Source organism: Mustela putorius, unplaced genomic scaffold (genome assembly GCF_011764305.1).
Source record: "Mustela putorius furo isolate JIRA1106 unplaced genomic scaffold, ASM1176430v1.1 tig00003853_pilon_pilon_pilon, whole genome shotgun sequence".
Classification (NCBI taxonomy): Eukaryota; Metazoa; Chordata; class Mammalia; order Carnivora; family Mustelidae; genus Mustela; species Mustela putorius.
This window is the reverse complement of record NW_025422005.1, coordinates 55607439-55619811: the sequence shown is the minus strand read 5'-3', so window position 1 is coordinate 55619811 and position 12373 is coordinate 55607439. Positions and strand designations below refer to the sequence as shown.

Below are 12373 nucleotides of genomic sequence, written 5' to 3'. Positions count from 1 at the left end.
TTGGCAAACAAGAAACAAATTTGAAAGCAAATTACAAATTTCTTTGCGTACCAAGTGACTACAAACTTCCTGGCATAAAATAACGCCCAACCACAGGACCTACAATCTTGAAGGTGAGGAGTTTGGATGGTCTCTGCTTAATCAAGGATGAAATCAAGTTGTTGACTGGTCTGTGGTCTTCTGTGCAGTTTCCAGAGAACAATCTGCTTTCAAGTTCCTTTGGGTTGCTGGGCAAAGTCCAGCTGTTAGCAGTTGTAGGACTGAGGTCCGTATTTTCTTGTTGGTTCTCTACTTCTAGAGGCTGCCCACATTCCTACTCGATTTGCTTACAAAGCTTTTGTGATGGTGATCAGATGAAACCTGCTGTATCATTTGTAGTGAGGAATGTGGCTGCTGCTTAAGGCTGCTGGGTTTAGAGACCATCCCTCAACCTTCTTCCATAGAACCCGTCTAAACCACAGGTAATCCTCGCAGGAAGCAGGTTCTGAAGTCTCTAACAGTTGTGTTAGTTGAGACTTCCGGAGGGACAAACACCGCGTTTTGTGGTGGACAAATGTTTACTGAGGAAAGTGGATCAGATTCTATGAAGTGCCTGGCACCAGTGGTGGGGAGAATTCTAACTGGCCTTTCTGCAGAGAAGAGAAGGCAGCGGGGCTTGGGAAGGGCTAACGCCACAGTCGCAAAAGGGCACAGAAGTGAAGGTTGCCTGCACCAAACTAGAAGTACAAATTCTAGAAGCATACACACCTGAATGGCCAGCGTCTATGAACCCAGGACCTCCCCATCATTGCCCCCTGGCTGGGGGTTCAGCTCCTCTCACGTGGGGTACACTGGGCACACTCCCCTCAAGTCCTTCCTCTGTAGAAGGTGCAAATAGAGCCGCCAAGCCTGCCCCCTCAGGCTCTGGCGCTCCAGGCCTATCCCCGCAGGTCCCTCAGTTCCCCGCCCCCCCCCACCCTCTGGCAGCTCACAGGTAGCCTCTGACTGGCTTCCGAGGCTGTGATTGGTCTTTCTGTTGCCACTGCCCACCCTCCCCTCACCCCCCCACCAATGCAGACTGCAAAAGCAGTGAATTTGCCCGCCGCGCGCTCAGTTGCCACCATCGCTAAGGCTGACTCAGGGAGCAGTGAATTTGCCCGCTAGCGCACTTGTTCCTGCCTTGGAGAAAGGTAAAAGCTGTCTTCCGCTTTTATTAGGGGGCACTCCAAAGTGAGATGTAGTGGGTAAACCGATCTGGGCTGCTGTGGGTGAGAATGGGAGGCCTAGTTTTTGTGGAGGTGGCTATCTGTCCCTCGATGTCCTGGGGACAGTCCCTGTAGGTAATCGGTCTTACGGCACGGGAACAGAGAGCATCCTGGCCCCGTGGGCTCCCTGGACACTCTGTCCTTACCTCCATTATTACTAAACCGGGTGTTTGGGTGTCTCCAAGCAACAGCAATTGACAAGTGGACAGCGGGGTTCGAGGCTAGGCTTTACCGGGGCTTCTGCTCCAACACAAGGGAGACGGCGCAAGGAGAAGAATCCTCAGGCTGACTCGCTGGGGCGAGGTCAGGGAGAATTTTTTAGAGAAACTTAGATGGGAAAAGGGGGACTCGAAGCACATAGAAGCAGGAATTTATTAGCACCTGCGCACTTATTATCCTTCTTCATGCATAACGCATCTAATTAACGTGATAAATCTCCACCCTTGGGCATGATTTTTAGTATCCTAATGAGGACAACAGTCAATGAAAGGACAGTGATGGGGTCCATCTTGGCGCAGACCGTTTTGGTCTTCCCCAGTCTTCGTATCGCAGCCCGTGCTCCCGTAAACGTCCTGCCTCCGCCTTTCCCGAGACATCTCCCCACTCAAGGGGCATAGGTTTCAGCTACCAAGGAATGCTGGGTTTCTCCCTCAGGGTTAAGGGGACCTGACTCCAGTCCCCACTTTGTCTCGGGTTGGCGGGCTGCCCATCGTTTCAGCTTCTCATTCTGTGTTTAGATCGGAGTAGTGTGGTGTGAAAGAAAACGGATGTGCTGGTGCAGTAAGCCTAAGGCATCATAGGAAAAAAGTCTGAGCCAGCCTCTCCTCCCTGCTCACACCGCCTTTTGTGGCGCCTGGGATGGGCACTGAGCCTGGTTCTGCTTCAGAGGAGGGAGGGAGATGGGCTTGGGGAGTGTTCCTAGACCCTCCAGAGTATCCCCAGGGAGCGGCTAGACAAGGAGACACGGGGACACCCTTCTAAGTTCAAACTCCCATCTCACTCTTCTGTTCTTTCTCCCTAAGAATCTTTTGCTCCTGGTTGAGGACAATAACTTGCACGCTCCTCTCCCCGCCAATTCCTGTAATGGGCAATAGTTGCTTTGGCTATAAGAAATGGCCAATTCGGCGTCTGCGGCCTCTGCCCACCCTGATTATCATCCCTGCCCTCATGCCCCAAAACAAGAACAAAGACTGCTGCGTTGTGCTTGGCACCGCTGGCGTGGGCAAGAGTGTGTCCGTGCAGAGGTGGGTGCGTGTCAACTTTCCCGATGCGTACCTGCCAACCATCGCAGATACCGACCTCCATGTGCTGAGCTCCAACCACGGCGTCGGGGCGCTGTATAGCACGGAAGCCACCGGCAGCCCCCGCTACCCGGGTCTGCAGCGCCTCGCCGTTGCTAGGGGCCCTGCTGTCTTCCTGGTTTACTCCGCCAACAAGAAGCAAACCGTGGAGGAGCTGAAGCCTTTCTATAAGCTGATCTACAAAGTCAAAGACAATACCTTGCATGAATACCCTATCGTTTTGGTGGACAGCAAATGCCAAGAAAGCCGCTGGGAGTCTATGGTAAGTGCCGCCTGCGCGTTGGAGTGGAATTGTGCCTTCTTGGAGACCTCCGCTGAGATGGATATCAGTGTGCAGGAGATATTTCACACGCTGCCAAACCAGGAGAAGATGCCTGCCGCCTGCCTTCACCATCCCCAGAAGAAATCCCTGATGCCCGAGACCGCGGAGAAGCTGCTTAACAAGTGCACCGTCATGTGAGCCCCGGGGTCCTAGGATTGCGAACTTCTTCCCTTAAGTGTGCGGAAAACACGGAGCGGTCCCAGTGTAATGTGTTACGTGTGTGAACGACTTCTGTGCTGTGGTTTGGGTAACAACTAGGTGCCAAGGAGGACAGGAAAAAAAAAAAAAGGAGAGCTATGCATTTGAAGATTACTTGTATAGACGTTAGAGATTAATATTTGAAATAGAGAATGAAATGCTTGAAAGGAATTGAAAGAGGCCACTGCTCTTCTCGGAGCTCTAATTATCGTGTGTTATTTTACAAACATTCCAAGTCCTAAAAATTGCCATTGTGTATTTAATTGTTAAAAAATGTGTTTTGGGGACGCCTGGGTGGCTCAGTCCTTAAGCGTCTGCCTTGGGCCTAGGTTATGATCCCAGCACCTTGGGATGGAGCACCATGTTGGGCTCCCTGCTCAGTGGGGAGCCTGCTTCTCCCTCTCCCACTCCCCATGCTTGTGTTCCCCCTCTCACTGTCTCTCTCTGTCAAATAAATAAATATTTTAAAAATGTGGTTTTGCCACCAAAACTGGCAGATGAATTTCAAACAGACATGTTAAACAAGATAAATAAATGGATATTCTAGAGCTGAGCATCGAGGGTGGGGGTAGAGAAAATGGGGAAAGTGGAACTTGCTTACTAAATGTGTGCCAGTTGTTTTCAAAGTCATTTAAAAATGTTTGGGTATTCCATGTAGCAGTTTTTGTGACTTAAATAAAGCTTTTCCTGCATGCAATCAGCTTTATAATGTCTTTTTCACTGGTTAACAACAAAAATACCCATTGCATTAAAATTTCAACCACATCTGGGTGAGGTTTCTAATAAGAACTTGAGGCACATTCCCTCCTGAAATTAGCCAGTGCGGGCAGGGGTGCAGTTAAAGGGTCCCTGCGATTCAGAGCTGGTCTGTATCCATAACCATTCCTAGGCTGACATCTGGAAGAACTCCAGACATCTCTGAAAAGGGTGCTCTCTCTCTTGCTGTCTTGGAGATGGTGGAAAGCAAGCCTCGCCTTTGGCTGCCTCAAAGTCTTCCCTCAAGAAATGCTGGATATGGGGAGTGGGGAGGGGGATGGAAAGTAAGGGAAGAAATGGTGGAATGTGAAATTCAAGAAATTCTTCCTTAAGGGAGTTTTTTAAAAAAAGATTAATTTTATATTTGAACATACTTTTTTGAGTAAGGGGATACCTACCTATACATATCTTTTTGAGTGTGATTTTTTAAATTGGGGGAAGGAGTTTCTTGATTTGGTGACTTTTTTGCCATGAAATATTTATTATTGGACAAATATCACTGAATAATTTTTGTTTTTAAAAATTTTTAATGCTTTATTTTAGAGAGAAAGATAGCACAAGTGTAAGGGGGAGAGGGAGAGAGAGAGAATCTCAAGCAGACTCCAAGCTGAGCATGGAGCCCCATGCTGGGTTTGAACCCAGGGTCCTGGAATCATGACCTGAGCTGACACCAAGAGTCAGATGCTTAACCAATGGTACCCACCCAGGCACCCCAATTTTTGTGTTTTAAAAGTAGTTTCCTATAGCTTGATTCTTAGGGAAAAAGCACACTGTTGAGAAGTGCTCATAAATACAAGGCAAATTTGGGGGAAGATCTATTTGCACATGTACAAGAGGATAATAAGTTGCATTTTTGGATAACACAGTTGTTAGGATAGCCAAGTGGAGCTTTCCAGTGGGAATTAGACTGGGGTCAGGGGCTGGAGACAATGATTGTGAGTTTTCAGCATAGAGCTGGTAGCAAGGCTGTGCAGGGAGAAAGTGAGGCAAGATAAATAGGTTTAGGGCAGAATCCTGAGCAACACAAGCACATTAGAAAGCTACTGACCTAGAGGAAACTGCAAAGGACACTTAGAAGTGACCAAATGAGGAAACTCACAATGTGCAGTGGCTCACTGGAGAAATGAGTTTCAAAGACAAGCATGTAATGTACTCTATCATAGCAAAAATTTCTTAGAAGCTGAATAAGATGAGGATTAGAAAGCCTTGCTCATATTTAGCAGTTAGGAGATTTCTGGTTTCAGAAAAGATAGAGTAGTCCCTCTATTCCCCCCCCCCAGGTACTACGTCTTACAACTAAAATAACTCTGGACATAACATAATAAAGGAACAAAGGAAAACACTTAAAGGTGGAAAGCAATGAACTGCCTAGGAACCTGGGGATTTGAGGAACAGCATGATGGTGATTCGGGATTTCTTATTGTCCGTCCAGGTCAAGACGATGCAGAATGCCTCCAGGTCAGAGCTGCTAAAAGGTACAGATCAAAAACAGCAAAATGGGGCATATTTTCCCTAGCCAAAGCACCAGGAAAAGATTGGTTTAATAATAGAAAACCTTCTTGATGATATGTACCCAAACATCAAATGACATGAGCAAAACCCCTGCTCTCCCCTCGCCCCCACAGGGGAGATCTGGTTTTCCACCTCATTACTCCCTGCCCTGCAGAGGCAGATGGTAGTTTCCTGATGTCCCCTCCTGGTGCTGGACACAAGGACAGTGCAGGGAGTCAATCTCTACCCTAGAGCAGCAGGTCCCCCAACCCTTTCCCCACTGGAAGATGGATGTCCGTGGGGCTGAGCAGGGAGTTCCTGCTCTCTGTGCCCTGTCAGCGGGTGTTTGGCATCAACACCAGCAGCAAGGCCGATGACATGGTGTGGAACAGAGCAAGCCAATGGTCTACTTCTCCCCCTCACCTTCTTGAGTCTCTGCGCCTGTGTCCATAATCAAAAGTTTGGGACACGATGATCACTTCCGTCTCTCCCAAAAAGTCCTAAGTGAGAAAATTTACATATTACTGCTTGGATGGGAGCACGGAGGATATAAACCATTCTAACCATTCTCTGCACTAACAGTTTTATTCAAAGGAGCTAGAATCTATAGCTTCTATTTTTGCACCATCCAACATCATAGCCTCTGGCCTTATGTGATGTCTGCACTTTACTATTGGCTAGTCCAAATTGAGATGTATTGCAAGCATAAAATAGACTCTGGACTTAACTACAGAAGGAGCAATGTAGACAAGCTTATATATTTTTAAATTTATTACATGTTGAAATGATAGTATTTTAGATAGGTTGGGTTAAGTGACATATATTATTTAAATTAATTTGATGTTTCTTTCTAGTTTTTTTTTTAATTTTTTATTTTTAAGCAATGTCCACACCCAAAATGTGGCTTGAACTTACAGCTCTGAGACTAAGGATCATGTGTTTTACTGACTGAGCCATCCAGGCGCCCCTCTTTCTACTTCCTTAAATGTGACTACCAGAGGGGTTTCTAGGTGGCAGAGTCAGTTAAGCATCGGGTCTTGGTTTTGACTCAGGTCAAGATCTCACGGTCCTGAAATCAGCCTCCATGCTCAGCGTGGAGTCTGCTTAAGACTGTCTCTGCCCCCTGCATCCCCACTAGTGAGTTCTCGCTCTCTTACTCTTTCTAAAAGAAATCTATGTTTTAAAATGATATTTAATATCTTTTAAATTTATATTTAATATTTAAATATTTTAAATATTTAAATTTAAATATTTAAAATTATATTTGTAGCTCATCTTTATGTGCTACATATCTTCTGAGTAGGCAGTGCTGATATATATTCAGAGTGGCTATTGGAACTAATTTCTTTTTTTTTTTTAATTTTTAAATTCAGTTAGCCAACATATAGTACATCATTAGTCACAACTAATTTCTATACATAGCCAGGATCAACAATCAAGAATCGAAATAGAAAAATGTTAGCATGTATATAAAATAATATGTGTCATCAGATGTCTAAGTAACTTCATGAAATTCAAGATTAACAGAAATGGAACAAAATCCACTGAGATGTATGTTTGCATATAAATTAATTTGAATAGTACATCTATCAGCTACATTTATAAACCCAGGCCCATGGGCTCAGAGCTTGAAAAATAAACATGTCAGAATGTGTATTCAGTGAGTTGGTGAGGATTAAAATAAATGAAAACTGAAAATATGCCCACTGCATTGATATGATATTTTCCCGGCTACAGATACTGACAACCCTGCGAGCCACGACACCAAGAAGTGGAAAGTGGAGGAAAGAAACCTGATGTGGGAATAATACCATTTTGTAAACTGAGATCCAATACAGTTCACTATTCAACACTAGTATTATGGGGATATGGTGGTATATTCATGGAAGTCATCCATTTTGTCCTCCAGATGAATAAATGTATCCTGGAAAGGATCTCACAGACTCTGAATAGCATTAGAATTCTCTTTCTGCCTCCCTCCAAATATCCTTCCTGGTATCCTTTCTGAGTACATTTCAGCCACACACCCTTTTCCCAACCAGCCTGGATGATTTGCTGCCCCAGCAGGCATATTAAGTAGTTGTTCCTTTGCTCTTTCTTCATGGAAGGTGTTTTTACTTCCATTTTCTGCCTACCAAAATTTTATTCACCTTTCAGAATCTAGCCCAAATACCAAAGGCCACTCCCACTGAAGTCTTCCCTATTTTTTAGTAATCATTTACAAAGAGCCCTGGGGTACAGAGTCCCTGTCTTCAAGAAGCTCGTGATCCAACACAGGAGATGGGGAAGAAGATAAAAATACACAGCAGTCTGTGGCTGGTGCCATGAAAATGAGTGCACTCTCCACCCTGCTATCAGATTGGCCTTGGAAAAATGCACTTAAAATGCACTAATTTAGGGGCACCTGGGTGGCTCAGTGGGTTAAAACTCTACCTTCGGCTCAGGTCATGATCCCAGGGTCCTGGGATCGAGCCCCACATCGGGCTCTCTGCTCAGTGGGGAGCCTGCCTCTGCCTACTTGTGATCTCTCTCTCTGTCAAATAAATAAATAAAATCTTTTTTTAAAAAAAAATGCACTAATTTAAAAAATTTAAAACTGCACTTGATTGCCCTGCTGCTTTTTTCAAGGGTCCTCATTTGCCAGAGAGTCTGACAAATGTGCATAAAACTATGTGGACAAAGATGAATGTCACAGCATTGTGCCTTCTACTTGGGTGTGAATCTCACTTCTGCCACTTACAGTTTGTGGAGGAAACACTGATGTTCTCAAGGCATTGTTTTCCTCAAATGTCAAATGGGGGTGATAATAATACCCAAGATGACGGTGAATTGATATAAATGAATTAATACACATAAAGCACTTAGAATAGTGTCCGGCATATTATAAGCAATCGATAAATATTAGCTTTTGCTAGTATTAATGAAAGACTGAAAATTGCCTAAATGACTTTCAATATGGTTCAGCTATATTAAAATAATGAGGTTTATATGGGACAATACATAGTATCTCCAAGATTTATTTTAAATTTTCTCCTATTTGAGGGTTAGTGTGTATATGAGTGTGTGATTATATATATAATAGAAAATTTTTCCAGAGAGATATTGAAGTAATTGATAATTGGCGTTGGCTTTGAGGACCATAATGATGACTTTCATTCCGTAACCTTTAATGTAGCGTGAATTAGATTATCATGTATTTCTATTACGTTTCTAATTATTGGGGGGGGAAAAACTCAAGTAATTTCTTCATGAGTTCCAGCGGGAAAAAACAGAGTGGGGGCTAGAAACCAAGTTTTCTGACACCAACCCCAGTGCTCTTTCAATTTTATTCAACTTTAAAGTAACTTCATCGAGGAACCCCCAGGTCTAATTGAGAGAAAATAACTACGAATGTATTATGCTTCTAACATACGGCCTTTAACAGACAAGGAACAGAGGAAGCTGGGATTCGTTCAATAAGTATCCTAAAGTCCCATGCTGAGGTCACCCTAAGACCCAATATGTCACCCAGAATGAACAAATATGGGCTTAACCCTGTGTCTTTCTTCTTTTGCTTTTTGGCTGCTCCCAGCCTTGTGAGGTGTGTGAATGAAATCAAGGAATACCTATGAAAGCCCAGCACAGAGCCTGACACACAGTAAGGCCTCAGCTGCTTCATTGAAGTGGGCTGATGCTACCTTCTCTTTCTACCTCTCCTAGACCTTTCCTCCAAGGTTAATGCAAAAGTCTTTCCACCCAACATGCATTGCCCCTGCACTCCTGGAGATTATGTATGTAGGCACATCTAAAAAAATTCTATTTCTGAAAGGTCTATGCTCAGATATGGGAGGTAACTATCCTGCTACATTAATGCACATCCTGTTTACTCCCGTTTCTCTGAAAGCCCCTGGAACCTCTTTGTAAAGGTAGTCATTAGTACAGAGTGAGAGAGGAAAACGGGACTCAGAGAGAAATTACTGATAATTGAGGTCCTCTATCAGTGTGTTTTCTTCTATACGCAACCTGGAGCTGAACATTGTGAAATATGTTTGTTCCCAATGTAATTGAAATAGGAATTAAGTAGTGTGGTGGGGCTGGGCTATTTGGGGACAAGGCCGCTGGTCACATGCTTGGAACTGTTGCTTGAAAATGCCCACCTGAGTGAAAATGCCTCCTGTCCCACTGACCCGGGCCCCTCTTTCTGGTGCTAACTTCGGTATAGGCTCTGCCATTCTTAGCTTACCTGGCAGACTCTAAATATGTCTGTGGGCTGTAGGTTTTTCTTGTCTGTAAAATGTGAAGATCTCAGACTCAAGGTCCACAGTCAGCAGGTAGGGAGTCTATGTGGTGACCTAGAGGAAGATTATGCCCAATCTGGAGGGAAGCTTCTTCTACTCACTTCTGTTGGGAAAGGCAGATCTGGCGTTACAAAATTTTGCTAATTTTTCTTGGGAATCTAACAATTCTTAAATATTGGCAACCAATTAGAAATCGTTCATACAAATTTTTGTTTGGTTGTAATTGTCAGGCCTGCCAGCTACCAGTTAGAAACCTCAGGCTAGAGAATAGCCTTAAGGAAGTATTAAGGAAAGTTCCTTAATACTCAGAAATATTGTGATGTCTTCATTATCATCTAGGGGAATAAAAAAGTATGGACGCTCTTCATTGAAGAAGAAGCTCTTCATTGAAGAAGCTCTTCACTTCTATTTCATAGAACTGTTGCAATTTGTCCTTCCTAAATCCCAATTTCTTTTTCTGGGAAATGATCATACAAGTAACCTCCTCACATCACTAGACTATATGAAGTGTGTTCAAAGCTGTAAATGTAACAGAGATGAGGATTATTAGGATTATTGTTTGAAGATGGAAGATGGCAACAATCCATGGTAAAAACAAAATTACTGACATTTTATGAAAGGAGGAATCCAGACTGGACCTTCAACTAGGGGTTGTGGCAGAACCTCATGGTCAAGAGCATGGACTCTGGGGGTGAGGCCTTCTGAATTTGAACTCAGTCTCTCTTGCTTACTAATCATGTGAATTTGACCAAGTATCTTTGTTTCCTCATTAGCAAAATGAGGATAATAATAGCTCTTCCATTATGTCCATATGCATATGCCTACAGTGAACCCCAGTGATTCCCATCTCATCATGTTTATAGTTCTGTAGAATCCCTCTTCTTGAATGGGGCCAGAGAAAGGGCTCTGTGACTTGCTCCTAACCAATAGAATATGACAAATGTAATGGAATGTCACTCTTATAATTATGCTACACTTGATAAGAACTGTATCTTGACAGACTGGGGCTAGAGTTTTTGTGAGCTCAGTGAAGTAAGGAGTCATGTCAGAGAAGCCCATATGGCTAGGAGCTGGGAGTAGCCTCCAGAAGCTGTGTGTGGCCTGTACATCTTGTAGGACCTGAGGGCAGTCTCCAGCCAGCATCCAGCAAAAACCTGGGGCCCACAGTGATACCGATATGAGATGAATTCTGACGACAACCTGAATGACCTTAGAAATAGATTCTTCCCTGGATGACTCTCCGAATGAGAACACGACCAGCTGACCCATGACGGCAGGCTGGTTAAGACTCGGAGTAGAGAATCCAGTTATGCTGTGCCAGACTCCTGACCCACAGAAACTGCGAAATTATAAATATGTATTATTCTAAGCTGCTATGTTTGTGATAGTTGGCTACACAGCAGTAGAAAATAGACTCTCATATTGTTATACATACTACATGAGTTAATATTTGCAAATTGCTTTCATTTCAATGATATGAAAGTATTATCATATTCTGCATGATCCGTTCATTATCAAATACTTGCATGCTGAAGCTTTTGCTCCAGATTATGGCTGTCCTGGAGATATGAGTTACTCCTCTGATTCTCTGAAACTCGTGAACAAACATTTTACACAAAAAATCCTTCTCTTGTCCTCTTTGGTAATACCACACTCACCACCGGTACTCCCACCAAGAATTTCTGAGAGCCTCTTTGGGTCTTTTTGTCACCTGATCCCCAAGATGGCATGGCTATTTCAAGAGTCTCACCAAAACTCTTAATGAAAACAGAATCTTCACCTCTCGCCCTAAACCATAGCTCAGTAACAGGCTTCAAACTGTTCCTCTTCCTTGCAACCCACTCACTCACATCTCTTCTTTGCCTAACTCAGTTTAACTCTACTGCCTCAGGTAAACCTTCCCTGATTGTCAAGACTGGGTTATATCTCCATTTTAAGTTCCCACCACACCCTGTCATTTCCCTTTTCATTATTATATTTAAATCATTTTCTAAGCGGTTAGAGTTTAAGATTATGAGTATGAGGTTATGTGTGGCTTTTATTTACTGGTGTATCCTAAGGTCTAGCATGGTACCTGGAACTTGATAGGTGCTGCATAAATACATGTTAATGAAGGAAGTCACATTTCACAGAGGTCGTTGTGGCTCGGAAAGGTTAAAAACCTTCCCAAGTCACAGAGCTTGTAAGAGGCAGAACTAAAATTCAAGCCCAGATGTGCTCAATTCCAAAAGTCCTGATCCTAACCACCATCATCAAGAGCAGAGCTCTGTGTTCTACTTGCCAAGTTCACTTTCCCAAAGAAGAGCACAAGTCAAACAAATCTGAAGGTGGGATTTTATTCTTAAATCAGAATAAGAAACTGACTTTCCTGTACAGATCAGAAATAAAAACTAAATATATGCTTGGAAGTGTAGTTGTTCCATTGCTCCCAGAGCATAGTAGAAAAGGACGGTATGATCAAAGGGGCTTGGAACTGCTACATGAAGACAGGTCAGGAACTCGAGGAAGCCATGGAAAGAAGGTTCTAGATCCTGGAGTAAAGTGAGCCAACCAATGGAGCCCCTAATCCGAAGGGAGTTATTTAAAAAAATAACATGAAGTTATTAATAACCAATATGTATATTGGGGTCTTCCTCCGTCCTCATCTACCCACCCATCCCCAGCCATATATCCTTCTGTCAAATATTTAGTGGGGCCTACTAGATCCAAGAATTTGTTTAGGTGCTGAAGATACAGAAGTGAGTGCAACAGACTGAGCTCTTGCCCACAAAGAACATACATTCT

The 12373-nt window shown here is 43.7% G+C and overlaps 1 protein-coding gene across 2 annotated transcripts; it reads left to right on the top strand.

Moving 5' to 3' along the window:
• The first annotated feature begins 993 nt into the window (after positions 1-993).
• On the top strand, positions 994-3425 carry DIRAS3 (DIRAS family GTPase 3). Of its 2 annotated transcripts, none has more exons than XM_004762989.3 (2): positions 994-1169; positions 2267-3425. In XM_004762989.3, the coding sequence occupies exon 2, from the start codon at positions 2328-2330 to the stop codon at positions 3003-3005; it is 678 nt and encodes a 225-aa protein (XP_004763046.1). In that variant the 5' UTR covers positions 994-1169; positions 2267-2327; the 3' UTR covers positions 3006-3425. The 2 variants fall into 2 exon arrangements, with proteins under 2 accessions (XP_004763046.1, XP_004763044.2); XM_004762987.3 differs by lacking the exon at positions 994-1169 and adding an exon at positions 1187-1547.
• The last annotated feature ends 8948 nt before the right edge of the window (positions 3426-12373 follow it).

Bases quoted from the DNA above. Each gene is read 5' to 3' on its own strand.
- DIRAS3 (XM_004762989.3), top strand. From the start codon at position 2,328: ATGGGCAATAGTTGCTTTGGCTATAAGAAATGGCCAATTCGGCGTCTG.